The sequence below is a fragment of the Coptis chinensis genome, chromosome 3 (assembly GCF_015680905.1).
Source record: "Coptis chinensis isolate HL-2020 chromosome 3, ASM1568090v1, whole genome shotgun sequence".
NCBI lineage: Eukaryota > Viridiplantae > Streptophyta > Magnoliopsida > Ranunculales > Ranunculaceae > Coptis > Coptis chinensis.
In genome coordinates, this window is record NC_141458.1 from 69510389 (window position 1) to 69537651 (window position 27263).

The 27263-nt window shown below is 33.2% G+C and overlaps 1 protein-coding gene and 1 long non-coding RNA gene across 2 annotated transcripts; one reads left to right on the forward strand and one right to left on the reverse strand.

Annotated features, from left to right (window-relative positions):
• The first annotated feature begins 7040 nt into the window (after nucleotides 1-7040).
• Nucleotides 7041-18392, forward strand: LOC147510562 (RING/FYVE/PHD zinc finger superfamily protein). The gene is made up of 6 exons (XM_086602491.1): nucleotides 7041-7251; nucleotides 7332-7417; nucleotides 7500-7646; nucleotides 15569-15692; nucleotides 17228-17514; nucleotides 17976-18392. The coding sequence occupies exons 1-6, from the start codon at nucleotides 7092-7094 to the stop codon at nucleotides 18066-18068; spliced, it is 897 nt and encodes a 298-aa protein (XP_086458617.1). The 5' UTR covers nucleotides 7041-7091; the 3' UTR covers nucleotides 18069-18392.
• Nucleotides 16246-16576, reverse strand: LOC147510563 (uncharacterized). Its single transcript, XR_015218934.1, has 2 exons — nucleotides 16446-16576; nucleotides 16246-16414 (listed from the first exon to the last, which is right to left on the reverse strand). It is a non-coding gene; the product is annotated as an uncharacterized LOC147510563 (long non-coding RNA).
• Nucleotides 18393-27263: the final 8871 nt, after the last annotated feature.

Here is a 27263-nt window from a genome sequence, read left to right on the forward strand (position 1 = left end):
GGGTTGGAGTAATTTTTCCATTAAACAGATCTTTGAATACATACCATCTCTTCCTTTGTCAATATCATTCTCTGTAACACGGTTCAAAGTGCTTTAATTTCACATTCAAATTCATGGAGCTGCTCAAGAGAAGTTGTTGCCTCATCCCTAGCAACCTAACTCAAAAATAGTTATGTCAATCTAATTGAGAAACAGCTGATTATTGAAATGATTGATCAGTAAAAATGAAAAGCGACACATGAGACAGAAGTTCTCAATACCACTGCTTCCAACCAAAGGGATGTAACCTCTACGTTTCTAACACCTTGGGTTTGTGTTGCAGCTTTCAAAGCAGTTTGTAGCAGAAACAAAACATAAATAGAAAGGATACTTTGAAGATGAATACAATATAACAAAGGTTAAAAAAAAATCAATCAACTAATTCAAACATCAAGTAAGATATAAAATCTTCTATACACCATGAAAACAAAGGAGATCTTATTAATGCTTACCTCCCTTTGCTATAAGGTTGCCTCCTTTCTGAAGAGTGAACAAACATAAAACCTAAAACGGACCCAGATTAAGCTGCAATACTTCCAAGACACAGAATAACCTAAAAAAAAAAAACAGACAAAGAGGGAGAAAAAAAACTGTTCTGGTAATCAAACGATTTGTTGAAGGTGAGAAGATGGGCATAAAACCCCAATGAGAATTTGGAGAGCAATGAGAGAGAGAAAGGAGACAGAGAGATTGGGAAGAGGAAGGGATTGGCTAATGGCTAATTAAAGTCGGTATTAATGGCTAATTAAAGTTGGCATTAATGGTGGCGTACAATTGAAATGATGCGTGGAGTTTGTTTTTTTATTCACCATCAACACATGAAATGACCAATTACTCTTGTTTAAAGTGCCCTAAGCAATACTTTAATTTAAGGACACTATGGGTACCATAAATTCACAAAAGCTAGAAAGACCAAGTAGTCATTCTAATTATTATTTGGGTGTTTTGAGTTAATTATTCATCTAGGGGTATTATGCGTAAGAAAAATACTCGGATGAATTTAAGAGTCCATGTTAGTTATAGGAGATACTACTAGTAGAGACTAGCTTTCGAACCCGTCCTACGAACGGATGCCGTTATATTAAATTATTGTAAAAAATATTAGCAACTATGCATAGCTATAAGATATGAAAATTATATTAATCAGTCATTCAAATTTCTTGTACCACTCTCTATAAAAAGGAAGCATCAAACCTTGATAAAACTCATCGACTTCTTTTTGTTGTTAGATTAATAATAGAAGTTTGATTGAAGTTTTGTAAGAATTCTCAATGTGACGAAGATAATATTGAAGCTACTTGAATAGCATGACATTCTTAATCAATAATCATAATAACAAAATTATGATAAACACTACTTAAAATGCAAAACTATAATTGTCGAGACATTTATTCCCCCTACATATAATACAAACATGTTTTAGGGTTATTAGTTCAATGCATTTGCATCAAGTTTATGATTTTCCATTAATTATTCTTTGAGGTTAGTTCAATGTAGTACATTGCATTCAGTTTCCAATTTCTCATTAATTATTCTTTGAGGTTAGTTCATTGCAGTTGCATCAAGTTTTCGATTTACCGTTAATTATTATTTGAAGTTAGTTCAGTGCAATTGCATCCACTTTATAATTTCCCGTTAGTTATCCATTAAGGTTAATTCAGTATAGTTGCATCCAGTTTTTGATGTTTCGTTAATTAGTCTTTGAAATTAGTTCAATGCATTTGCATCCAGGTTCCAATCTCCCGTTAATTACTCTTTGAGATTAATTCGATACATCTGCATCCAGTTTCTGATTTTCCGTTATTTATATTTTGAGGTTAGTTGAATGCAGTTGTATCTAATTTCCAATTCCCGTTATTTAATTTTTTAGGTTAGTTCAATCTGATTTGCATCCAACTTCGATTTCGTTAATTATTATTTGTGGTTAGTTCAATACATTTGCATCCAATTTTCAATTTTATGTTAATTGTTCTTTGAGATAAGTTCAATGCATTTGCATCCAGTTTCTGATTTCCGATTAATTATTCTGTGAGATTAGTTTAATGTATTTACATCCAGTTTCCAGTTTCCGATTTCTCATTTATTATTTGATAAGATTGCATTTGTATCTAGTTCCCGATTTCCAGTTAATTACTGTTTGAGGTTAGTTCAATGAATTTGCATCCAGTTTCCGATTTTCTGTTAATTATTTCTTGAAGTTAGATCAATGCATTTGCATCCAATTTATTATTTATGCTTTGAGGTTAGTTCGATGCAATTACATCCGGTTTCTGATTTTCCGTTAACTATTATTTGAGGTTATTTCAATGCATATTTGCATTTAGTTTCTGATTTCCCACCAATTATTCTATGAGATTAGTTCAATGCAGTTACATTCAGTTTTTGATTTTATGTTAATTATTTTTTGAGTTTAATTCAATGCATTTGCATCCAGTTTTTGGTTTCCCATTAATTATTATTTGAGGTTTGTTTAATATATTTGCATGCCGTTTAAGATTTCCCATTAAATATTTTTCAAGGATTTGCATCGAATTTCTAATTTTCCATTAGTTATTCTCTGACGTTAGTTTAATGCAATTGCATCTAGTTTTCGATTTCTAGTTAATTACTTTTTGAGTTTAGTTTATTGCATTTGCATAAAAATTTTGATTTTCCGTTAATTACTCTTTTAGCTTAGTTATGTATTTGAATCTAGTTTTAGATTCCTTTTTAAGTATCCAATGTGGTGTGTAATACAAACTTCTATTGATCCATATGTAGTGTACTTGCAAACATGACATAAAAAATAAATTATGTTTGATTTACTATATTGGATCATTAAAGATTATCCAGTTCCCGATTTTTTGTTAATTATTTTTTAAATTATGCATGACTTACTATGTGAAATCTGCAAAGATTATCTACGAACGGGTGTTGTTATATTAATTATTCTAAAAAATATTTGCAAATATACAGGACTATTATATATTAATATTATATTGATCACTCATCCAAATTTCTTATAATGTGAAAACCTCACTCTCTATTAAAGAAAAACTCACATTTGATAAAACTCTTCAACTTTATTTGGTTGTTTAATAATAGAAGTTTGATTAAAGTTTTGTGAGATTGTCTAATAAGGCGAAGTTCGTATATATTGAAGCTACTTGAATAGCAAGGACTTACCAATCATACAGAAAAAAGATAAGATAAATACAATTTTAAATGCAAAACACAACATATAATCCAACTACGTTTTGAGGTTAGTTCAATGCATTTGCATCAACTTTCTGATTTTCCGTTATTTATATTTTGAGGTTAGTTCAATGCAGTTGAATTCAATTTCCGATTCCCGTTATTTTTTTTAGGTTAGTACGTTCAATGCGGTTGCATCTAGTTTCCGATTTCTCGTTAATTATTATTTGTGGTTAGTTCAATACATTTGCATCCAATTTTCAATTTCATGTTAATTGTTTTTTGAGATAAGTTCAATGCATTTGCATCCAGTTTCTAATTTCCAATTAATTATTCTGTGAGATTAGTTTAATGCATTTGCATACAGTTTCCGATTTCTCATTTATTATTTGATAAGGTTGCATTTGCATCTAGTTTTTGATTTCTTGTTAATTATTGTTTGAGATTAATTCAATGAATTTGCATCCAATTTCCAATTTCCCGTTAAGTATTTCTTGAGGTTAATTCAATGCATTTACATCTAGTTTATTTTTTAAGATTAGTTCAGTGCAATTGCATCCGATTTCTGATTTCTCGTTAATTATTCTTAAGATTAGTTCCACGCATTTGTATCATGTTTCCGATTTATAATTAATTTTTCTTTGAGGTTAGTTCAATGCAATTGCATCCAGTTTTCGATTTTCCGTTAATTTAATCTTTGAGGGTTAGTTCAATGCATTTGCATCCAGTTTCTGATTTCTCGACAATTATTTTTTGATATTAATTTGATGTATTTGCTTCTAAGTTTTGATTTTCCGTTAATTATTCTTTGAGGTTAGTTTAATGTAGTTGTATCCATATTCCAATTTTCTATTAATTATTTTTTAAGATTAGTTTAATGCTTGCATTTACATCCAGTTTCTGATTTCTCGTTAAATATTATCTGAGGTTTGTTCGATGCATTTGCATCTAGTTTTCGGTTCCCCATTAATTGTTCTTTGACGTTACTTTCATTCAATATTATATATGTTTTAAAATATTTGTCATTATTGCTTTGCCGTTATTTTTTTTTTTTCATTTTCTATTATATATTTTGTGATGTTATTTTTTGTATAATTTAATTTTTCCACATGTAATTTGTTTTGGTTTGGTTATAGTGAGTGCTTCATAACCACAAAAAAATAGGTTTGAATTCATTTTGCAGGTGAAGTTTTACGTACGTACTTATTTTAAGTTAACTTAAGTAGTTATTTTTTAGAGAATTACTGATATATATATATAGTGTTGAAAATTTATAAATTTAATTGGAATATGTCATAATTATTGTAATTTTTGGAATCCTTAACTATGAATAAATGTTTAAATCTCATTGTGGATGGCGCATCAAATCGAAAGGGTTTTAGGAAAATCGTTTTCGGTGGAAACTATTATTTTTAGCAATTTAGTTTTTTGTCTCATATTTTTTTTTTTTGTAATTAGCTATATTGTTTAGGAAAAGTTAGAGACTCTGTGAAACTTTAGATGAGATTATTTTTTCGTAATTAGTTATAGTGTTTAGGAAAAGTTAGAGACTCTCTAAAACTTTAGATGGGATTGTTTTCTTATTTATATTCTACTTTTTTATAAGTAGTAATAGAGTTTAGAAAAAACTAGAGTCCCTGCGAGTGTTCCAAAAAATAGATTGGTGAGAGTATAACTATAATATATATCTAAGAAATTAGAATATGTCGTAATTATTGTGGTCGTAATTGTGATTTTTTGAATCCTTAACTGAATAAATGTCTAAATCGCACAGTGGATGTCGCATCAAATCGAAAGGGTTTTAAGAAAATCGTTTTCGGTGGAAATTATTGTTTTTAGCAATTTAATTTTTTGTCTCATATTTTTTTTTTCGTAATTAGCTATATTGTTTAGGAAAAGTTGGAGATTCTGTGAAACTCTATATGGGATTGTTTTTTCGTAATTAGCTATAATGTTTAGGAAAAGTTGGAGAGTGAGTCTGTGAAACTCGAGATGAAATTGTTTCCTTATTTATATCATACTTTTTTATATTTAGTAATAGAGTTTATGAGGGTATAACTATAATATATATCTAAGGATAAAGATAAATATTTGTTTCCTATTTTATCTCCTATTTTTTCTTAATTAGTCATGACACGTGGACACTCTAGAAACGTTTCCTCAATCGAAGAGGGTAGAGCTATAATATATATATAAAGATTTATTAACATAATATCACAAATTTTTTACTTCCGAATTTTTGCAACAAAACGTTTAAAACACGTATTAATTAAACAACGCATAATTGCCGTATTGCGAATTTTTTACTGAATATTTGACCGTATCGTTTTTTTGAGTCGCTGATCCCGTACCGAATTTTTGTCGTATCCCGAATTGCTAACAGGGTTTTGGCGTCACAATATTGGATGATACTTGAACGTACATCATAGCATGGAAAGGAGGAATATAGTCAGCAAATAAGATCCAACTCCTCTTGAGGAAAATCCATCACCGGAATAGAAAACGAACCATGTTTCCTGTAAGAGACATCCCATCAGCCACGTGATGTGCACGCACAACGACTCCCCCAACATAACACGGCCCCTAGACATACGACCACCCACCACACTCACACACTCAACAACACTCGCACACTCAGCAACACTTGTATACCCAGCAGATCGGTGACTCGTCACTCAACTTCATCTCATGACATCATTACTTGCTACTGTCATCATTACCAGCTTATCATTAAGTCCCTTTTCTACCGTAATACATGCACCATTATAATCATACACTATCATTACGGAAAGCACCATCATTACATCATATGCCAATTCAGATAGACCTACAACTGCTATCCATGCGCCTCTTATAGGCACATATCACTTATCTTGACTGCACATCTGTACTCATCAATACACGTGTCGCACCCGATGCTCATTCTCAACAACTCTAAAAGCCACTCTTTAAAGCTACGTATGGCTTTATTCCAATCCGACGAACACAATGATAGATACGTAGGAATCTTCTTACTTATGAAGAGTAACCATTAATACTACTCAAAACCATCCCCACTTGATTATCTACATATAAGAGCTAAGAATTAACTCCTAATCCTTGATGTAAATTTAGACATTTACACTTCCCAACAACGAATACAATATTTTCAATCTAATATTTATTTGATACTTATCCACATATGTTTCCTCTCGTCTAATCTAAGATAAACACTTCACAATCCTTAGGTCTGAATGTCGATATCAATCAACATCAATCAAAGATAACTTTTCATTTGAGTCAACAAATACATGTATTTACCTCCGATCCATTCTTCAATCATGGCTACTTTAATTAGAATTGAAGTAATAGGGTCAGCAACAAAGGTTCTTCGATCACTATCAACAATGGAGTAAGTCTTCAAAAACTGTGTTTTTTTACTATGTCTATGACACTTCACGTTCCATCTCTATAAGAAAACCAATAGCTTTCTCTCAATACAAATATAAAATGTCATGATTAATTAAAAATTGAAAATCTAGTGTGCATAGGAGAAAGAGTGGTGTGGTTAATGTAGGCCACTCATCACACCAAAAAGTACAAGTGTATTGTATCATAAAATACTGTGCAAGGGCCCACATTCATGAGCTTGAGATTAAAAAAAACCATAGTTGGCGGAATTTTTTTAGCAGACAATATTTATTTTTTGGGTTGGGCTTTCTTTCACGGGTATTGACTGTTACTTTCATGGGTTGGGCCCAGTGTTTTGATAAAGTCAAGTCAAACAGTATTTGAGAAGAAAATGTACTCGTTTTAATAAATATCGTATAACTTTCTCTTTGCGAAATACCGGTAAGTATAAAAGCGAGTTATTCTTGTTTGTAGGAACAGTCGTAGCAATGAAAGAAGGAGGGGAAGTGCAATTAGAAGCACCACGTATCGAACCAAATCCAACGGATACTGATCCTTTACTTGAAAACCAGACTAGTGTGATTGATGACGAGGATGTTGAAGCTGGTGGTTCGGTTGCTTGCTGTCGAATTTGTCTTGAAAACGATGGTATGAACCAGACTAGCTAGTCTTATTCTTTAATTATAATTATGTTTTTCTTTTATATTAAAAAATCAGTTCCTCAATAGGGGAAGATTTGATATCACCTTGCATGTGCAAAGGAACTCAACAGTTTGTTCATCGTTCGTGTCTTGATCACTGGCGCTCCGTTAAGGTAGTAATTAAGAACAAGTTAATGATCATATGTTGTACTTAGTAGTTTATATTTTATCATTTTTCTTGTATTATATATGTAGGAAGGATTTGCTTTTTCGCATTGCACAACTTGCAAGGCGCAGTTCCATCTTCGAGCTGAGAAGATAGAGGACAATTCTTGGCGTAAAATTAAGTTCAGAGTTTTTGTTGCTAGAGATGTTATCCTTGTGTTCTTGGCTGTACAAACTGTAAGTTGTTTTTAATATTTTGTATTTTAAGTGGTGCATATGTGTGTAGATTGTATTATTTACTGTGTTTCTATTGCTCTAGAATGAATATGGGAACAATATTAAGTTTGGAAATCTCACAGCTCAATTTTCTATTATTGAATACGCAAGAAAACTCCACTAGTTTATCCTTTTCTTTCTATTACTGCATGCAATCTTGAGGTCAAGCCCTCTTCTCGGTGAGCTGTAGTTTGTGGTCCTAATGGATTATTACAGACCTTTGTAGGCTGTGTCTCGTATAGATCCATGACAAAATAGAGGATAGTAGTGACATTCAGCATGTAAGGGCTTTACAGTTGTCAATATCGTATATTTTGTTGTAGTGTTTCAGACCTGTCACATCAAGTAGGAAAGCTAGGATACCTCATTAGATGTCATCGTGTTTGGCTACACCGTCCAAAGAACCATTGCTAATATCACACCCAATCTATGCTGTCAAAGGCGGCCAAAGCCTGTAATTTAAGTGACAATTGTGGCAGGTTGTTGTAAAAGGCGTTCCTAAGGCCGCACCAAGGCGCCCCAAGGTGTTAGTTCACTCCTAACAGCATAGCCCCCCGTCACAAATACATTCTATCAAATTGGTATCCTAGACGCTTGAGTTCTTTTCGTTCAAGTTACTGTTGGCTGTAAGTTCCATCTTTAAATACTGGTGGTAGTCAGGATATGCATAAAGATAGTCATTGAAGAGTAAGGAAATTCACTTAACGACAAGTGTGGATGCTAGATTAAATAGCTGGGTGCCAACTTCAGGCAGATGAGTGTGGATGCTATATTAATTAGCTGGGCGCCAACTTCTGGCTTTAAATAGGATCTAGAAGAAGCCATTATTATATCTGAGGGATTTTGTGGATGCGATGTGGGATTATTTTGGAGGAATTTAATTGATATCTAGAATTGGAAAAAGACATTTGTATCATTATTGTGAAATGGGGGAACATTTAGGGATTTTCTGTAACACATAATCTGTAGCATCTTAAGTGGGTTTAATTTGACTGGTGTTCCAAGGATGATAAAGTTGTGTTGAGTGATTTTAGAGGTCTTTAAATGGCGGCTGAAAGCATTGTTATGGCGGGTAAGGAGTCCAACACTTTTATCTCTTTGGAAATTTATTTACTCGTAGGGTTTTTGGAAATTTTGATCTCATGAACGTGGTGTTGGAGTAAGATGAGATTTTTTGAGATATCATTTTCCACATTCTCAAAATGTTAGGAGTTGGGCTAGTTTGATCGATTTATCTACACAAGATTTAGTCGAAGTGGTTGTTATGACTACTGTCTATTGGATTGTGGAGTCCTGGTGAAGAATGAAGGTGCTAGTTTTGTAAGGAAAGTTGATGTTCAAGAATTTGTGTAATTTGTAAAACGAATTTTTGATGGTTTGTGATCATGTCAGTTGAGTTTTATGATAGTGATGCATGAGCATGAATACTAAATTAGTATATTACTTATTTTATTAAACTAGTAATTTGTTAACAGCACTGGTTTCCTATTTGTAATAGAAATAGGTTAATTAGCAAGGTCTCTCTTTTAGAGTCCAAGTATAATTAGGAATATGGTTTATTATATAAATGCATCTAGGCCATCATTGTTAGATGGTTTTTATTGAATATTAATTGTAAGATAATTGTTCTTCTTATTTGAAGGTTTAACTCCTAGTTTTAGGTGTTCGTTTTATTAATCATAATTAATGTTTATCGATTGATGATGTTTATTGATTGTTGAAGCTTCCGTCAAAAAGCTACATCAATCCTTCAATCGCTAAACATCAATTATGATTAATAAAACAAACACCTAAAACTAGGGTTTAAACCTTCAAATAAGAAGAACAATTCTCTTAGAATTAATATTCAATATAAACCCTTAACAATGATGGATTAGATGTTTTTATATAATAAATCATATTCCCAATTCTACTTAAGACTCTAAAATAGAAACCTTGTTAATTAACATAGTTCTATTACAAATAGGAAACCAATGATATTAACCTATTGCTAGTTTAATAAAATAAGCAATATAGTAATTTACTATTCATGCTCATGCATCAATCCCCCTCCCCGGCTTGAAAGAAACTTGGTACTCAAGCTTGAAAATCTCTTCATAGTCGAATTCCTCTCCTTGAGTTTGGAGTTACGAAAATCCACCAATGTGCAAAAGCTCAACTTAAGCATATACGTCTCTCCCTGGGTTGCAGCAAAAAATTCGACTACGAATTTTGGATAACAAATGCACCTATAGAGCCCTTATATTCACTTTGTGCTTGGTTCACATAACCTTCGATCATTGTGTGTCGACTTAACACTTGCCCACCAATAGAAAATATTGATCCGTTTTTCCAGCAAAAATGGTGCTTCAAAATAATTATCCGACCCATGCATTGATGGCCCAAAATCATAATTTCTAATTGACACTTCACCAGATAATTGGCGTGTATTATAACCAGGCCCAAACAAATCGGTCACTAAATGTGTGCTATCACACTCTACAACATAAAAATATTTTTGTCTAACTATAACTTGAAACTTCTCTATTAAGGAAATTACCAAAATAAATTCTTAAATTCTCGATTAAGTAAGCTACCAAAATAAATTAATCATGAATTGTGCCATGCAAAATTGTTAACAAAATCAGGCCTAAATACCATGAAGGTAACCAAAAACAAAGTTGATAAATACATAATTTTGAATCTATCATGGATACTTTTTGTTAAGAAAGTTATTTAAACCTAAGTTACATTGACACAAACACGTGTGTCCGTATCCGACATGGATACGAAGTGTCTGACACTGCATGATATAAAAAATTGAGGTATATTACATACGATATGTGTCCATATGTGTCCGACGCGGATTTTTTATGAAATATGGCGTGTCCATGTAACATAGATTTAAACATGCACATGTATAATTATATCATAAAGGAAATTGCTAACTATGACACATTTGATTATAGCATGGATATTTCTCAAAACATATCATACATCAAAATTGTGAAGTCTAAAACATGTAATGGTTTGTACTCAATTCATTTCAAAGATCATATGAACTTTAAAAGTTATAAAATTAAACTTGTCAGTAATCTATAGTGTTATTAACATGCTATAAAAATTTCAAAAATTTATAACCTTTTGAAAATTTTTTTTTTTTTTTTTTCGGTAAAAGTGATATTCCATTAATAAAAGAAAAGTAGGCTGAGAAGGCCTACATTACAAGAGAACAACCAAAAAATTATTTACAAGTGATGAACCAAAACATAAGAAGAAAAAAACAAAAAACCCCTGACATGCACCGTCACCCCATGTCTAAAAACATAATTTGATCCCATCTAGCAACAAAATACTCAAAGAAGCATCCTCTAAACTCTTTGAAGACTTTAGACCACCGAAATAACAAAGCTTTTATCAAGAGAATTGTCTTCTTACACGAAATAGAGATGCCATCAAAGTGACGACGATTTCGCTCTAGCCAAATGCCCCACATAATCGCAAAAGGTAATAAGCTCCACATGTGATTTCCAGAAAAAGAGAAAGGACCATGACTCCAACCTTTAAGCAAATCCAATACCCGGCCCGGGCATACCCAAGTCATTCCAGACTCTGCAAGAAAAGTAGACCATATTTTCCAAGAAAAAGGACACCAAAGAAGTACATGATTCACAGACTCACCATCTTTTCTACACAACTGACAATAATTGACCAAACACATTTTTCGACGTCTAAGATTATCAATGGTAAGGATGTGTTCCAAGGAAGCACACCATGCAAAAAAAGCAATCTTGGAGGGAATTTTGGATTTCCAAATTATAGTCCCAGGGAATTCAAGAATGGGGCTTGGACTATTAACATTAGACAACCAAAAAATGATACAAAAATAAAAAGACTTAACCGAGAAGATACCTTTGTTGCTGGGACACCACACTCTTTTATCACCATATTGTGCATTCGGGATAGTCACATCAAGCCTTGCCATCAGTGAAGCTAGGTCTCCAATTTCCCAATCATTCAATGCCCTGTGCAGTTCAAGATTTCAAGATATGCCTCCCTCGGATCTAACCATACAATCAAAAATGGGTTTCCCTTTGAACCTGGATAGACCAAACAACAAAGGAAAAGAAGAGGCTAAAGCCCCACCACCTTCCAATGATCCTCCCAAAAAAGAATCTCATCACCTGTTGCAAAACTGTATCGAATACCTCTTAAGAACAAAGGGAGCACCGTAAGAATTGCCCTCTACACTCCACACCCATAAGGTATGGAAACCGGACCACTCTCCCACCCAAAATGTCTCTCCCCAAATCGAGACACAACCACCTTCCTCCAAAGAGGGTTGGTTGGTTGGTTCTCTCTTCCCCAAAACGCCATAACCACTTACCCAAAAGCGCTTGGTTGAATGCTACCATACTACGCAAATTCATAGAAATTCGTATAATATGCAAGACAAAATTATGAAAATCTAGAGTTTCAACTGGTTACGTTATACAAGTTCTTGGGTGTTCCAGACCTTATGGTCAGATTCAAATTTTACGCAACTAACAAAAGTTGTAGTTTTGGGTTTCTAGTTTCTTGGATTCATGCAAGACAGATCTATATTTTACTTTATAGGATTCTTGTGCTATTGATGGACATAAATGAGTTATATGTTCAAAAGTAATCATATGTGACTTAATAGCGAAACAATGTAGTATGAAAAAAAATCTTTTAAGCATTCAAAAATTGAACATAAACTATGAAAAAATGAGTTAGAGTTGCATACATTTCTTCTTGCATAGTAAATTGAAATAAGGAGAATATAGTTGAACAGATAGTGAATATAATCTAAAGAGGCTATCATGTTGATAACGTGTTGAAAGTACTAAAAACAAGATAATAAAGAGAAGAAGAGTTTGAGGAGAAGAAAGGGATTCTTATTAATGTGTAGAGAAGGGAGGGTCTTTGTATAAATAGGTGACCTCCGCACAAAGTAACCTTATACCAGAATGGAAACATTTATTTTGGTTCCTCCTTATCCCATAACCCTAATTGCGTATATCTCTAATGTAAAACCCTATGGGCTTTGGTAGGCATCCACAGAAGGCCATACCTATAATATTTAGAGATATATGCAATTAGGGTTTCATCTCCTTATGGAGAATGGAAGCACCTCTTCAAAAGTTTCCATAGTGTATGAAGGTTGTTTGGTCTGGAAGTAACATGTCTATATAAAGGCTTATAATCCCACATTCTCTAACCATCAATAAGAATATCTTATTCTCCTCTCATGTTCTTCTCCTTCTCCGGTTGTGTTAATCTTGTTTTGAGTAGTTTTAACACGTTATCAACACGATAGCCTCGTTGGATCACATTCTTCTTTGTTCAATTATATTCTGAATATTTTCAATTTATTATGTAAGAATAAAGGTATGAAATTTTAGCTTGTTTCTTCTTCATTCATATTCAGCTATTGACTGTTTAAAAGAAAATCGTTTAGGACTAACTGTTTTGTTATTGAATCATTATGAGTTTATGACTATTTTGTTATTGAATCATTATGAGTTTAGGACTAACTGTTTTGTTATTGAATCATTATGAGTTTATGACTATTTTCAGACTTAACTCAATTCCGACAGCAGGTAGTAGAAAAAACCTATAAGATATAATGTAGATCCGTTTGCATGAGTCCAAGTTTGTTAGAAGCTAGACATCCATGTCTACAATTTTTGTTCTTCTTGTAAGAGTTGAATTTCAACATAAGAGTTCTAAAATACATCTAGAACTTCATCAACGTGACTAGTCAGGATTATCACAACTTTGTCTTGCATGGTGCTTGAATTTATATGATTTCTTAAGAGGTCAGAAAATTTTGCATGTTCATAACATTATAACAATGTAAAGCACTCCCAGATTTTATTTTGTAATTTTTAGTATTCGTTAGATCTTTGAAATAAATTCAGTACAAACCAATACATGTTTTACAATTTTGATATTCTGATGTATCATATGTTCTAAGAAACTTCCACTCTATAATCAATTGTGTCATAGTTAGCAATTTTCTTTATGATATAATTGTACATGTGCATATTTGTATGACTTTCTTTATGAAGAAAATCCATGATAAAATTAGACATATTTAATTTACCAACTTGTTTTTTGGTCGTTGTCATGGTATATTTAGACTTGAATTCTTTTAGCAATTTCTATGTTGTAATTCATGGTCCATTTCTTTTGGTAGTTCCCATAGTAGAATTAGAATGTAAGCTATTTTTAAAGATTGTGGCTGACAGCCAACTTAGTGAGGAGCTGCTCTTTTGTTTCTTGTTTGAATCTTGACAAGCGAACTTGGGCCTTTGGGAAGTTGGAAGTGGGACTTAAGGGGATCCACTATGACCCCCACTACCCTTAAAGACTCAGCTTTAGACGAGATACAAGTCCTTGACACAAAGACCCAACTCACTTCACGTTATTTTTCCCATGTATATGTAACTGCCTATCGTGCGTGCATGAGTAAAATATTATTATAGCTAATGAAAGAGAAAAATTTTGGGAGAAAAGAAACTATGGCTTGATTTGTTTCACCCTTCTCTCACTTTTTATATATGAAAAATAGTCTGTTTACAATGTGGAAAACACCAAAAACTAGGGGAGTGGTCCCACCTATCTAATGTCTGACTTAGATCTTTAACACTAAGCAAACTTGAATTTCTCTCTTGATGTAGTGGGATGAGAATTTATGTGACGATTGAATCATCAGTTAAGGACAACTTACTATCTTGTCTAAAGTTGAATCTTCAAGGGTAGTTGGCGCTACAATAGATCTGCTCAAATCCCACCTCCCTGCGGACCTTAGTCCGCTTGTCAAGATTCAAACAAGAGAACAGTTGCTCACTAAGTGTCTCACTATGTTGACTGTTAGCCACAATATTTAAAAAGATGTTATGTTCTAATTGTGTTATGGAAACTACCAAAGTAAATTGATGTTGAATTGTAATATAGAAATTACTAAAAGAATTCTTGTGTAAATATACCATGACAATGATCAAAAAGAAAAAGTTGGTAAATAGAACATGTTTAATTTTATCATGGATACTCTTCATAATGATAGTTATTTAAATATGCAAATGTACAATTATGTGACAGCTTTCGGGATAGCATTAGCTTTGCTTTGGCGGTGAACCATTTCAAGTGAATTGGATACAAATTTGTTGTACTTCATATATAACCGATCATAAAGATGTAGAATTGCAACTAGAGCGCCTTTAAGCAAGATTATTTTAAGTGAGCGTGATCCATTATCCTCCTCATCCATGTAAGGGGATTTCATATAGTGGGTTTTTCTTTTATAGTATTCGGGATAGCATTAACTTTGGGTTGGTGCTGAATCTTTTTAAATTCATTGGGTACAAATTCATTGTAGATCTGATATAGTGGAGCAAAGGTGAAGAATAGCAACTAGAGCGCCTCTGAGCAAGTTAGGTTTAAGTGGTTGTGTTCTCCCCCCCTTTTTTTTTACCTGACTGGAGAATTAGTTACACTCTAAGAACCCAAACAATATTTTGTCAGGAAAAAAAAAAGAAAAATTCCAATTTATCACCAATAGTGGAGAGAAGAGTGATACCCCTTCTCTGTTACTCTAGGCATTCATTTGTACAGAGGTCATACTAAAATTTCATTAGTAATTTTATTATGATCACTTTATGTAAAATGTCAATGCAAAATCAACTTTGTTGCAAAATCTTCGTGAATGTTGTTGTGCATATATGCAGTCATGATGGCTCTAATTGTGTTAAAAAAACAAATATGATTTTTGTGATTCACCCGTAATTAGGCAAGAAATATTCTCTTTGATTTCGGGGTATGTTCATTTCAGCTCTGTGATACTTTGAAACTGATTCAACTATTGCTTTGACCTTCAGGTGATAGCTTTGATTGGTGGCTTTGCATACTTAATGGACAGAAATGGAGACTTCAGGAATTCATTTAGTGATAGTTGGGACCGTATTCTGTCAAAGCATCCAATACCTTTCTACTACTGTATAGGTAAACATTAAAAAACTGTTTCTTCTGCACTCATCTCTTCATCTGACTTTTCATTTGACTTTATTTAGAACTTATCTGATCCAAGCACTTCATTGGATGGCACATTATTTGATTGGCTACATTATCCAGTGTAAAATGTTAAAATCTAGGATAATTGTCCTCTACAGAATTTGTAGTCAGAAGGAATGCATGAAAAGTGTTCAACTCATGAAACCATCAAGTAAGGTCTATGCACAAAAGATTAAAATACTGGATGATAAAGTATAACTAATGAATCATTATCTTACCAATTAAATGGTGTAGGACAAGGTAATCAACACGATCGTACCAGGTTTTAATTTTTATCCTTTTGCCTCCTCCCCACTACCCCGTCAACACTGCTTTCTGTTTGTTGAGATAGATTGATTGGTCACCTTGGTTAGTTGGTTATGGTCACCTTGGTTAGTCGGTTATGGTTAGTTCGATTTAGGGGGGAAGATTGAATGACCATCGTATCCATCTTCTATTTTGCAGGTTAGGAAACTCTTTTGTTATTTATGGGGGTGATTGAATCATTTATAAAAGAAAGTATTTTGTGGTTGTTTTTTATACAACAATAGTATCTTTAATGCATTTTTAGGGGCCCTGGCCCGTGAGCAAACCACCTAACTGAGGGCAGCCATTGTTGACTAAAAAGTGAGCGTGTTGAATGAACCAAACACACAAATTGTTAAGCGCCACACCTCCGTAATGTTGTCCATGGAGCCGCCACACCTCCATAATGTTGTCCATGGAGCCGTGAAATTACGGGTGGGTGGGCCACCACAGTGCTCTTCTATAGTAATTCTTCTGAAAACTTTGAATGGTACTGGCATAAACAATTTTGGTCAATTCTACTCCGACATAGGAAGGAATATGGTTATACACTTAAACTTTAGCTTGCTGAACTCACTAGCTAATACGCTGGTCTAAAGTCTAAAAATGACAAATAATAACTAAACTAAAATCAAATTTTTTTTATTTACTCTTACATTAATGATTTCTAATATTCACTTTTTGGCTGTTGTGAATTGTGGAATATGTTATTGCGTTCTTTTTAATGTAAGGAAAGGATGACTTTTAATAGCCTGATTTAATTGCGATTTTTATGTATCGTATATAGCAGTATGGTTTGTGAGTGGTCTTGTTCGTCCTAATTGTAGTTTGAAGAGTCTCAGTTTGGTTTGAGAAGTCTCTATTGTTCATGAGTTAGAAAGTTGAACTAATCAAATAAGTACTATGTTTTAAATTTCTTTTAGTAGTAGCTATTAGCAAATCTTTTTTTGTTTTATCAAAGATATGATAAGGTGGAACAAAATAATGTATCATAGAGTGATGCGTATGTATGTTCTGTTTGTGCACTGCAAGTGTCTGCAATTTTAGTGTTTCCCGCATATACTTAGATGTGCATAGGGCACACTCTCATACCTAGATCTTCTCATTCCATACAATGTTTTCAAAGGTTTTGTAGACTCCTTTAATTTGATAGTTTCTTGAGAAATTCTACAATTTTGCAGGTGTGTTGGCCTTTTTTGTTATACTGGGATTCTTTGGGTTGATTCTGCATTGCTCTTCCTTCAGCAATAATGACCCATGTTTGGCTGGATGCCGAAACTGCTGCTATGGGTGGGGCGTCTTGGACTGCTTCCCAGCTTCTATGGAGGCTTGTTTTGCCCTCGTTATCATTTTTGTTGTCATTTTTGCTATCCTTGGCATTGCATATGGTTTTCTTGCTGCCACCATGGCCATGCAGAGAATTTGGCAGAGACACTATCACATCCTCACCAAGATGGAGCTCACAAAGGTAAGAGCTTAGACATCATATCTTCTATGTTAGTCAGAGGGTTTGTGTTAACTGGTTTTCGAACTGGTCTAGATTATGCCACTTTTAGTATTCTGATACGTGGGCCTCTGGTGCCCCTCACCACTACCGAAAATCCGTGCACACCTATTGTACGGAGTTGGGGAGAAAGAGGGGGGCGGGGGGTGTAGAGAGAGTAATATAGGAGTTGAAGAGATTCTGCATTTAGAGACTCAAAAGAAGATGACTTTTTTCTTTATATATATATCAAGCAAAATGTCCAAAGAAAACGTTTAACAGTTTAACTATGTTTTTCCTAATTTAAAATCTTGACTTCCTAAGTAAATCAAACCAGAGCCATGGGTTAATACCCATTTATATGTTATTTTTTCACTCTCTCTACTTGTTCAAGTTCCAATAAATTGTGGATGTTCCTTAATATTCTGTTTCATTTAACGTTGCAGGAGTATGTAGTTGAGGATCTTGGTGGTTGTTATACTCCACCAAAGCTTGAGCCAGAACACGAAGAGCGCTTGAAATTGCTCAAGCTTTTGTAGAGTCAGAAGGGAAAGGATTTCATGTAAGCAAAGAAGTGCAATGCAGTAACAGAATAGCGACTGAACTTGCCCAAGCCTTTTTTCAGCGGAATAGGGATTGTGGCCCTAACTGAATTTGGTGAGACTGAAAACCATCTTGTAAATCCTTAAGATCGAAATGTGAAGCATGAAAACAGGACATTTCTGGCTGTGTAAAAAAAATTAGCAAATGTAACTTAGGTTGTGTAGTGTTCTGGTCTGAACTTCATGACATTCAAGCGAAATGAAGAATGGGACTTCAGTTCCTTGCTAACTTGCTAAGTATATAACCAGCCATTTCTTACAGTGGAATGATATATTCTTTCTGTTGATTAGAACATGTGCTTATACTGTTTTCAAGTGGTCTGTCCAAAAATTAGTACAAGTCAGCATTTACACTTTGAAATTAAACAAGGTATACAGGTGTAAAAGTTGAAACCAACCTCCATAGCTGAATTGGCAGAAGTGCGAGTCCGTGTGCAGAAAAGTTGCGAAATCAGGTGGTTCTCCATCCTTTGTTGGTGTAAAAGATGCCTTGTAAGTTGTAACATTTCATTTCAGATGGTTAGAGTTGAGAGTCTCTTTTTAAAAGAACATGTTGAATGCCTATCTAGACTAATTAAAGCTTCTAGTCATATCTTGGCGCACAGAACTCCGAAACAGTAGAAACATCCTACACCTATAGGGCTTGGTTTCCCCAACTCTGAAACATCTGTGTTTAACTTGTACCATCCCTCTGAGGAAGTTGGGTGAAAAACCAAATTGACGAGAACTTTTTCCATGGTATCGCCATATCAAGAACCAGCCCTTGAGCTTTGTCATCCCTGCTTGGATGCCAGAATATCTCGATCGATTGGGTTCAATTTTGAAGAGTTCAGTCAACAATATTTAAGAGAAAAACAAAAACTAGCCAGTGGTTCACATTTTCAGTGTAGAGCTCGTCAAGAAGGTGCTCCATTTTTCATAATAATATATATATATATATATATATATATATATATATATATATATATATATATATATATATATATATGTAGTCCTTCTCTTAAATGTAACTATTTAAGTTAACTTTAAAATAAGTACGTAAGTAAAACTTTACCTACAAAATGAATTTAAATCTATTTTTTTGTGGATATGATATACCTAATATTAAGATCATCTCTACAAAGTTTCAGCTCATTTGGAAACCTCTAACATTGGCAAAAAACAATTACAAAAATTCAACATTTCTGGACCATTAGATTTTTTTTTTAAAGATGACAACAATTTTTATCTATGTTAGAGGTTTCCAAATGAGCTGAAATTTTGGGGAGATAATCATTATGGTGAGTGTTTCATAACCACAAAAAATTAGGTTTGAATTTATTTTGTAGGTGAAGTTTTACGTACGTACTTATTTTAAGTTAACTTAAGTAGCTACTTTTTAGAGAATTCAGCTCATTCAAAGAAGTCTAACATTAGAACATGCTCACAAAACTTTTAGACTGTGAGATGAAAAATTCAAAAATGAATACTAATTTTAACATGGTTAGACATATCCAAATATTATGATTTTTTGTGAAAATGATCTTCATAGTGGAGAGATTATCTCCACAAAAAACTATGCTTTAATTCATTTGTATGTCGAAAATATGCGCATAATGAATGTGCCTCTATCCCTCCCCTATATATATACTAGTTAATGCCCGTGCCAGTCGGCACTCAAAACACATTGCGTTTAAATAACTCCCCAAAATATCATCTCCATGGTAGCACTGGATCAATGCTATAATCATTTCTAGCAGTTTTATATTTCATAATCATTTCATGCGTATACTAAAGTGAGGTTATGGCAATCCTATGCATTTCATTTCTCACAAACCAACTCATTACACATACCCCCTACACGTTGATAATTCAACACATATGAGAATGAGGAACAAATAAGAGGAGAGAGACTTGAATTAAAAACATCATTATATATGGGTAGGTTCTGTTTACAACACTTTTTATACAACGTTTTATACAATACCCCTTAAAAATATGAATTAAGCATTGATTCCTTGTAGATATGATCTCCACACCATGGAGATCATCTCCACAAAAATTCAGCTCATTTAAAAATTCATAATCATGAGAAATATTGTTCTCAACCTATGAATTTTTATCAACGGTCCAGAAATATCGATTTTGTAACTTTTTTTTGGCAAATTTAGAAATGTTCAAAGAACCCAATTTTTTGTGGAGATCACATCCATGATGAGAACATCTTATCTACAAAATATTAGCCTTTAAAACATCTTGAAGGGTCCGGTGGGAGGTATTGTATAAAACGTTGTATAAAAAGTGTTGTAAACGGAACCTACTCCTATATATATATATATATATATAATCCGACAGAATCTCCTTTGTATTTTCAACATTTTAAACACCTAAATTTTGTCATAACCTGAAAATCAAAACAATCCAATTCTCATAGATGCGTAATAGAAAGTGTAATGTCTAAACCTTAAAACATAAATAATGTCATAATAACGGAAATGATGGTTTAATAAAGGGAGCTCTAAGAACAAAAGCGAACGAAATGTTACACCTAAAATACTGGTTTTGGTTTGAAGGGAGTTCCCAATTAAAGCGCACAATGGAGACTCAAAGCAGAAAATGGTAGAACAATAGAGAGCCTAATTGGAAAGCACCATGATATAATTAAATAATTAGATGCACATTAGATTAGAAGCTTAGATGCACATTAGATTGGGAGCTTAAATTCGAACTCAATAGACTGGAATAACTATCTGTATGAGACGGAATAGTTATAACTAAAATCAATACGTTAAAGCAAATAAAAAACTAAAGGAATCGAATTGAAATTCAGCCCACTTAAAGAATCTAAACAAAGAAAGTTGTATCTAAATCAAAATCAAACCAACATATACAACAATTGAAATTTAAACAGAAATAGAAAAAAAAGAAAAAATAATCGAATTGGTACAATCGAGAATTTTCTGCTAATAATTGTAAATACTAAATAGAATGGAATATATTTTTTACATTCACTGTAAATGGAATAAAATAAAACTTTCCACTCAGTCGAATTTAAGGAAAACATACTCAAAATAAATAGTCGACCAAAAAAAACTTATTGAATCCAATAGAAGAAATGGAGACAAAGATAAAATAGTCGTCTTGACCAATTATGGGCATTGGGAACCTGAAACAATTGTAAAGTACTATTTGTCATGGCTACTCAAGTTTTATCTAGCAAGAAGGTTGCATTACTAATCACTAGTCTCTTTGTACGTGTCTCCGCCACGTTAACAATCTCTGATTTTATTTTATTTTTCATTAATTTCTGGACGTGAAACTACCATTTTACCCCTGCAAAAGACAAAATAAAAAAATAAAACAAACAAATAGCATGAGCTGTAATATTCGTGTTTGGAAAGGGGCAAAATTGAAAAAAAAAATAATGGAGTGATGAATTCACTGTTGAAGCCCTCGTTTTCTTTAAAGAAGTTAGATATAAGCACCGACGTAAACTTAGTAAAAATCACCTTTATTTTTACACAATTTTTGTACGAATATATACATTCTTATGCAAACCAATAGGAAAAAAAATTTATGGAATCAAAACTCAGGCCAGTTGAAGAATCTAACCAACATTAAAACCAAAATTAAAATAATACTATCTCTTTAAACCAAAATGGAGAAAAAACAAAAAGTTAAGAAATTAAGTAGATACCTCGAGCGTTCGACGATGTTAGCATTAATAAACTAAATAGCCAAATCAAGATACCCATTTGAAACCATACCATAAATCATCGAATTCCACGATAACAAATCCCTATGTCTCATTCCATCAAATACCCTTCTAGCCATTTTAATATCTTCACATTTCGAATACATGTCAATTAATGAATTACACACTTGTGGAATATTCCCACCACCAAATTGTACTGCATCATTATGAACACGAATACCATCATTTAACGATAAGGCTTGCATGCAAGCTCTTAACACCTTAGGAAAAATATACCTATCTGGTTCAACACACTTTGTTTGCATATCGATCATCATAGATTCTTAAACACTCCTTATACATCCCAATCCTAGAATAATACCCGATAATCACTGTCCATGCAAACACATTTAGTTCATTCATTTTATCAAATAAGGCTGCATGAGCAGAAACCATGTCGTTGCAATCCACGTAGAATTGGATTAGTTTTGTTGATAGAATTTGCATTCTGCATACAATATTGCTACCTGGCAAATCTAGAAAGGTTCATACCTTGTTTGAGTGATCCTCCTTTGATCAGAGTTAAGTTCGTCCTGAAAGATCCTCCCCCAGTCATTTTTTGTCGTAGATTAAACAATCTAAGTTCCTGCAAAAATTCAGTAATGAAAATCTGTCCTTCCTACACCAAACATAACCAATAAAAGTTTGATTCAAAATGATCAAATTGCATCCAGATTACAAATATTTTACTCCACCATATCCACTCTATGCTCATTACAAACTTCGTTATGGAAAAGTTCAAAATTTGACAGGGTAAATAAGCACAACCTAAGTGGTGAAGTTTTACTATGAACTGTTTTCACAAAAAATAGAAAAAAGGGATTTGAGTTGAGAAGAAACAGAGTGGGAAAGGTAGATTACGAAAAGAAATTGTGGATAAAAAGTAAAACAAAATTGATTAACATGATGTAGGTGTTAATGTTAATCCAATATTTAAGTAAGAGATAAATACTACCAAAGATATTGACTCACTTAATTAATCATATACACACACCTGAAACTGATCAACATCAGTGTGTAATAGGACAAACAATGTTGACTGAGAATTGCTTCAGGTCCATATAGAGCTTTAGCCGTAATTTGTCGATTTCGATTTACAGATAGAGAGAGTTGTATAAGAGATCCAACCCAAAAAAATAAAAAGATCGTGATACAATGAGTCGGACCCGCGACCCGATGGAAACAAAGCCAAAATAACCAAGTGAGAGTCGTTCCGTCAGTGTCCCGATTCAAACATTAAATCAGAACGCACATCTCGACCGTTAGATCTTACTCAAAATGATTTGGACCATCCTTTGTGTGTTATTTTGTCTTGTAGTGGAAAATAACCCTAGCTTATTATATATATATATATATATATATATATATATATATATATATATTATATATATATATATATATATATATATATATATATATTATTATTTTTTTCTCTCTCTCTCTCACTTTCACTTTCGCTTTCGTAACAACATATTCAAATTCTCTCCCTGGTGAAAGTCTGAAGGTTAGCTATGCTTCATTAATGGCAGGACAACTTGAATGAAAGTCCTATATATCCTGTCTTGTATCTTTGGGAAGCATTCCAATGTCAATAAAATGTCTTGGAGCACCATTCTTGTCCAGCACCTTCTCTTTCTGCACTTTATGTCTCAATGAACTTAGTGTTTGAGGTGTGCTATGTTAAAGTGAGTACAACAGACTTGAACTCCAGGGATTAACTCATGGGAGTGACACTCACTTTAGCAAGCTAGACGCAACATGTAGTTGTAAACGTAATTTGAAATATCAAAAGGAGAATTCCAACAATCCCCCACTATTTCAAAATACTTATAGTCCCTCACTATTTTGGAATAGACTATGACAAAAGGGTTAACAAAGTACCAGAGAGAATCGAAATTACAATGCATAAAATACCAGTGTCTTACGAGCTTGAACCAGTCATAGGGCAACAAATCATATCTCACGTGAAAGTGGTAGAATAAAATCTTTGAACCAACATTTCCTTGTAGCGAGATAGAGGACATGCACCCACAGTCCCACACTGCTCTTCATTGTATTGTTTGTTCTGCAGTGTTACGTTTTTTGGCCCTACACTACTTATGCTACATGAATGCTCTAGAATATTTGCCCAAATATCTATAAGAATTGACCCAATTATACATTTACATTGGTGGATTTCCATCAGGTGTACATTGCAATTTAAATACACCACCTCGTTAAAATATGGGCTATGGAATCTATTAAGAGTTAAAAAACTCATCCTTACTCACTACAATTCTAGTTATACAATGTATACTATAGTACCATCTCGCCATAGGGTGGGACATTTCATAAATAAATAAGACGATAGTACTGTAGGATGACGATGTGACTTGTTTTTCCCTTTGAACCTACTTCATAGGATCCCTAATCACATAGGTAGGGTTGTCCTCAGTGTCGCCCTATATATAGGCATAAGTCCTATCCCCCTCGACATATAACCGTTTGCCTCCAAATAAGTGGCGTGGTCAGACATGTGGCCAAACTAAGTCTGACCTAACATAATCTTTAGCAGCTGTTTGATTAAGTTATATCTCTAACTTATATGTATATTTTTCCCATTACACATATTTCTTTATGTCTTAGTTATTGCAATGAGACAGTTGCAAAGCATATATACATCAAGAGGTTGTTTAGAGTCAATGGAAAGATTTGTCAAGAGGTTGCTAACCCACTTAGCATCATCACCTGCCTTTTCTAAGGTGATTGGCTTGGATGATATCCAAGACACTCAATTTCCACCAAGGGTAAACATATAACACTACTAGATCCAATTTATAACACATCACCCATCCAACAATGATGGAAATCTACTAAATATAAGTCCATATAATCAATGGCTCCACTATAGTACTTGGATCATTTGACAATATACATCCAATGTTCCTTATAAGGACAATGGGTTATCTGCTCAGTATGTCATTAATGTATGCAATGTCATGTCTCACATATATAATCCATCAAATACAATAGGTTACCAATGATATTAACATATTTAGTATGAGAAACACAATTATATTATTTTTCATAAAATGGATATTTGCCACAAGAGGTGTTAACACAGGCTTACTATCATAATGCCCATACTTTTCAATGAAAAATATTTCTACTTAGTTAGTGTTATAACAACATAATGAGGCCAACATGACTTTTAATTCCTATATTCACCAGTCATTCAATTATGTAGTGCCCGAAATTCCCCTATACCATCCGCCTGGACTGGTTTAAGGTACATTGTAGGCTACAACCATATTCAAACATCAACATCTTGACAACTGAATATAACAGTTACAGATATGAGATAAACAACATAATGAACTATCATATCCAATGATGGTCTATTATGTGTTTCAAATAGGAATTTCTCTGTCTCATACACATTCTCAATGTTAGCACTCATGATATTAAATCATCTAAACAAAGAGAGATTAACACATATGTATTGCTTTATTCTAAAGAAAGTACATATCTTTATCAACAACGGTACTTTGACATCCATAAGACACCGATATATTGTTGAATTTCTCATGCCATTTATAGGCGTTTGTATCAACTCATTCAAAGATTTAACTAAATTGTATACCTTAAGCTCACCACCTGGTACTACTTGGTATTGTAGTTCCTCAAGTTGATCCATATAATTTTTTTCATTAAGATTGCCATTTTAGGAAAAGTTTTAGAAACCCATTTGATGAATAAAGTTGTGGATCACAACTATTCAACTAGAGCTAGCCTTTAGAATTCTAAAAAAAATCTAGTTACATGAGCAAGGTTCCAAAATAGTATTAATCTTTCCTCTTAATGAAACCCCTTGGCTATTTATATTAGCCTTGTATTTTGCAATACAACTATCACATTTTAGTTTCCTTTTAAAGATCCAAATTCAACCAATAGATCCCCCAGAGAGGTAGATTAACTACCTCCCCTTAATGATTTTGTAAATCAAGAGTCTAGTTTAAAAGAGTTGTATCCTTCAAAAAGGATATTTCTCATAGGCAGACAACTTCTTTATAGGTTAATGAATCTTCCTCAAAAAACATATAAACTTCATCACCGTGAATGGTGGATATACTCACTGATAGTCTTCCAAATTTCTTATTCAGAAATTATGAGATTCTCTTATGTAGTTCATTATGAACATTTAACCACTCTATGCCAATTTCACATAAAACACAACCTAAAATAAATTAGCAAACAAAACATTCAATAATAGTACGTGTAGTATCTACAAGATTGTTATCACCCATGACAACTGAAAATAAACATCACTATTATGAGTTTAACCAATGAACATCTACTAGATAGTTCTAGGTCTCAAAAATATTTCTTTTATATTCATTCACAATAGCCTTGGTAAGGTGATAAGATAGATTAGACGTAATATTATTATTAAATAGTAGATATGAGATGTAGAAACAATACTTATCAAGATATGAAACTCTCTAAATCATGTGATAGAGGGAAGAGTAATCTTGTTCAAACGACTCTAGTCGTACACTACTTAAATGTAAGTCTAGATTAGAATTATGCTTTACTGGTGAGAGTCAAAACGGTAGATTTAAGGGTGAAAAATAGTGTTTAATAAGATGATAAAGGATATTAGAAGGGGTTTAATCTGCCACGCGATTCGATTGACTATTAGTTAGTATCTAATCGCTTGTTTTAATCCCTAGTGAAGACCAAGTCCTCTCAGATCGAGGTTTCACCAGCATGAGAGTTTAGCTCCACCACAAATCTCTTTGGTAGTGGCTCTAAACTCTAGTTCTCTATTATGAACTATATCTCTAGACACTCACAATGAAGAACTTGATGTTTTTATTGCAAAACAATACTAAACTAATGGCTACCTATCCTCACATGGCTTCATAAACCTCCTCTAATTGAGGTTTAGCCTTGTATCATTGGAATCACATTAACTAAACAATTAATATAAGACATAATTGAAAAGACAATTGAATTGAAAAGCAATTTTTTTTATTGATGGGAATTAATGGTTGGCTACAATGCTAAAACTATTCTAAAGTAAAGAAAGTAAACCTAATTTAAACTAAGTTAAACTAATAATAGACTAAGGGGTTGAGAAAAGAAGAGATGTTAAGTGTTTAGCATTAACCCTCTTTATATAGGAGAGGGTTAAGATTACATTTTCGTGCATGGATAAAAAAGGGGGACTTTGGGCCTATAAAGTGAGCCCAAAGTCCATTAGGTTAAGTTTAAAGAGGCCATAACTACTGGAAATTACTTCCATGCTCTTTTCGTCCATTTTTATAGATCTGATTGGGGCAAAGTTGGATCCATTGGAAAGCTGATTCCGAGACGGTCGTTTTAATATAAAGTAGGTCCAATTACGAGGCCTGAGT

Bases quoted from the DNA above. Each gene is read 5' to 3' on its own strand.
- LOC147510562 (XM_086602491.1), top strand. From the start codon at position 7,092: ATGAAAGAAGGAGGGGAAGTGCAATTAGAAGCACCACGTATCGAACCA. The intron at 7,647-15,568 runs GTAAGTTGTTTT...TTTGACCTTCAG, and splicing joins TGTTCTTGGCTGTACAAACT to GTGATAGCTTTGATTGGTGG. The intron at 15,693-17,227 runs GTAAACATTAAA...ACAATTTTGCAG, and splicing joins ACCTTTCTACTACTGTATAG to GTGTGTTGGCCTTTTTTGTT.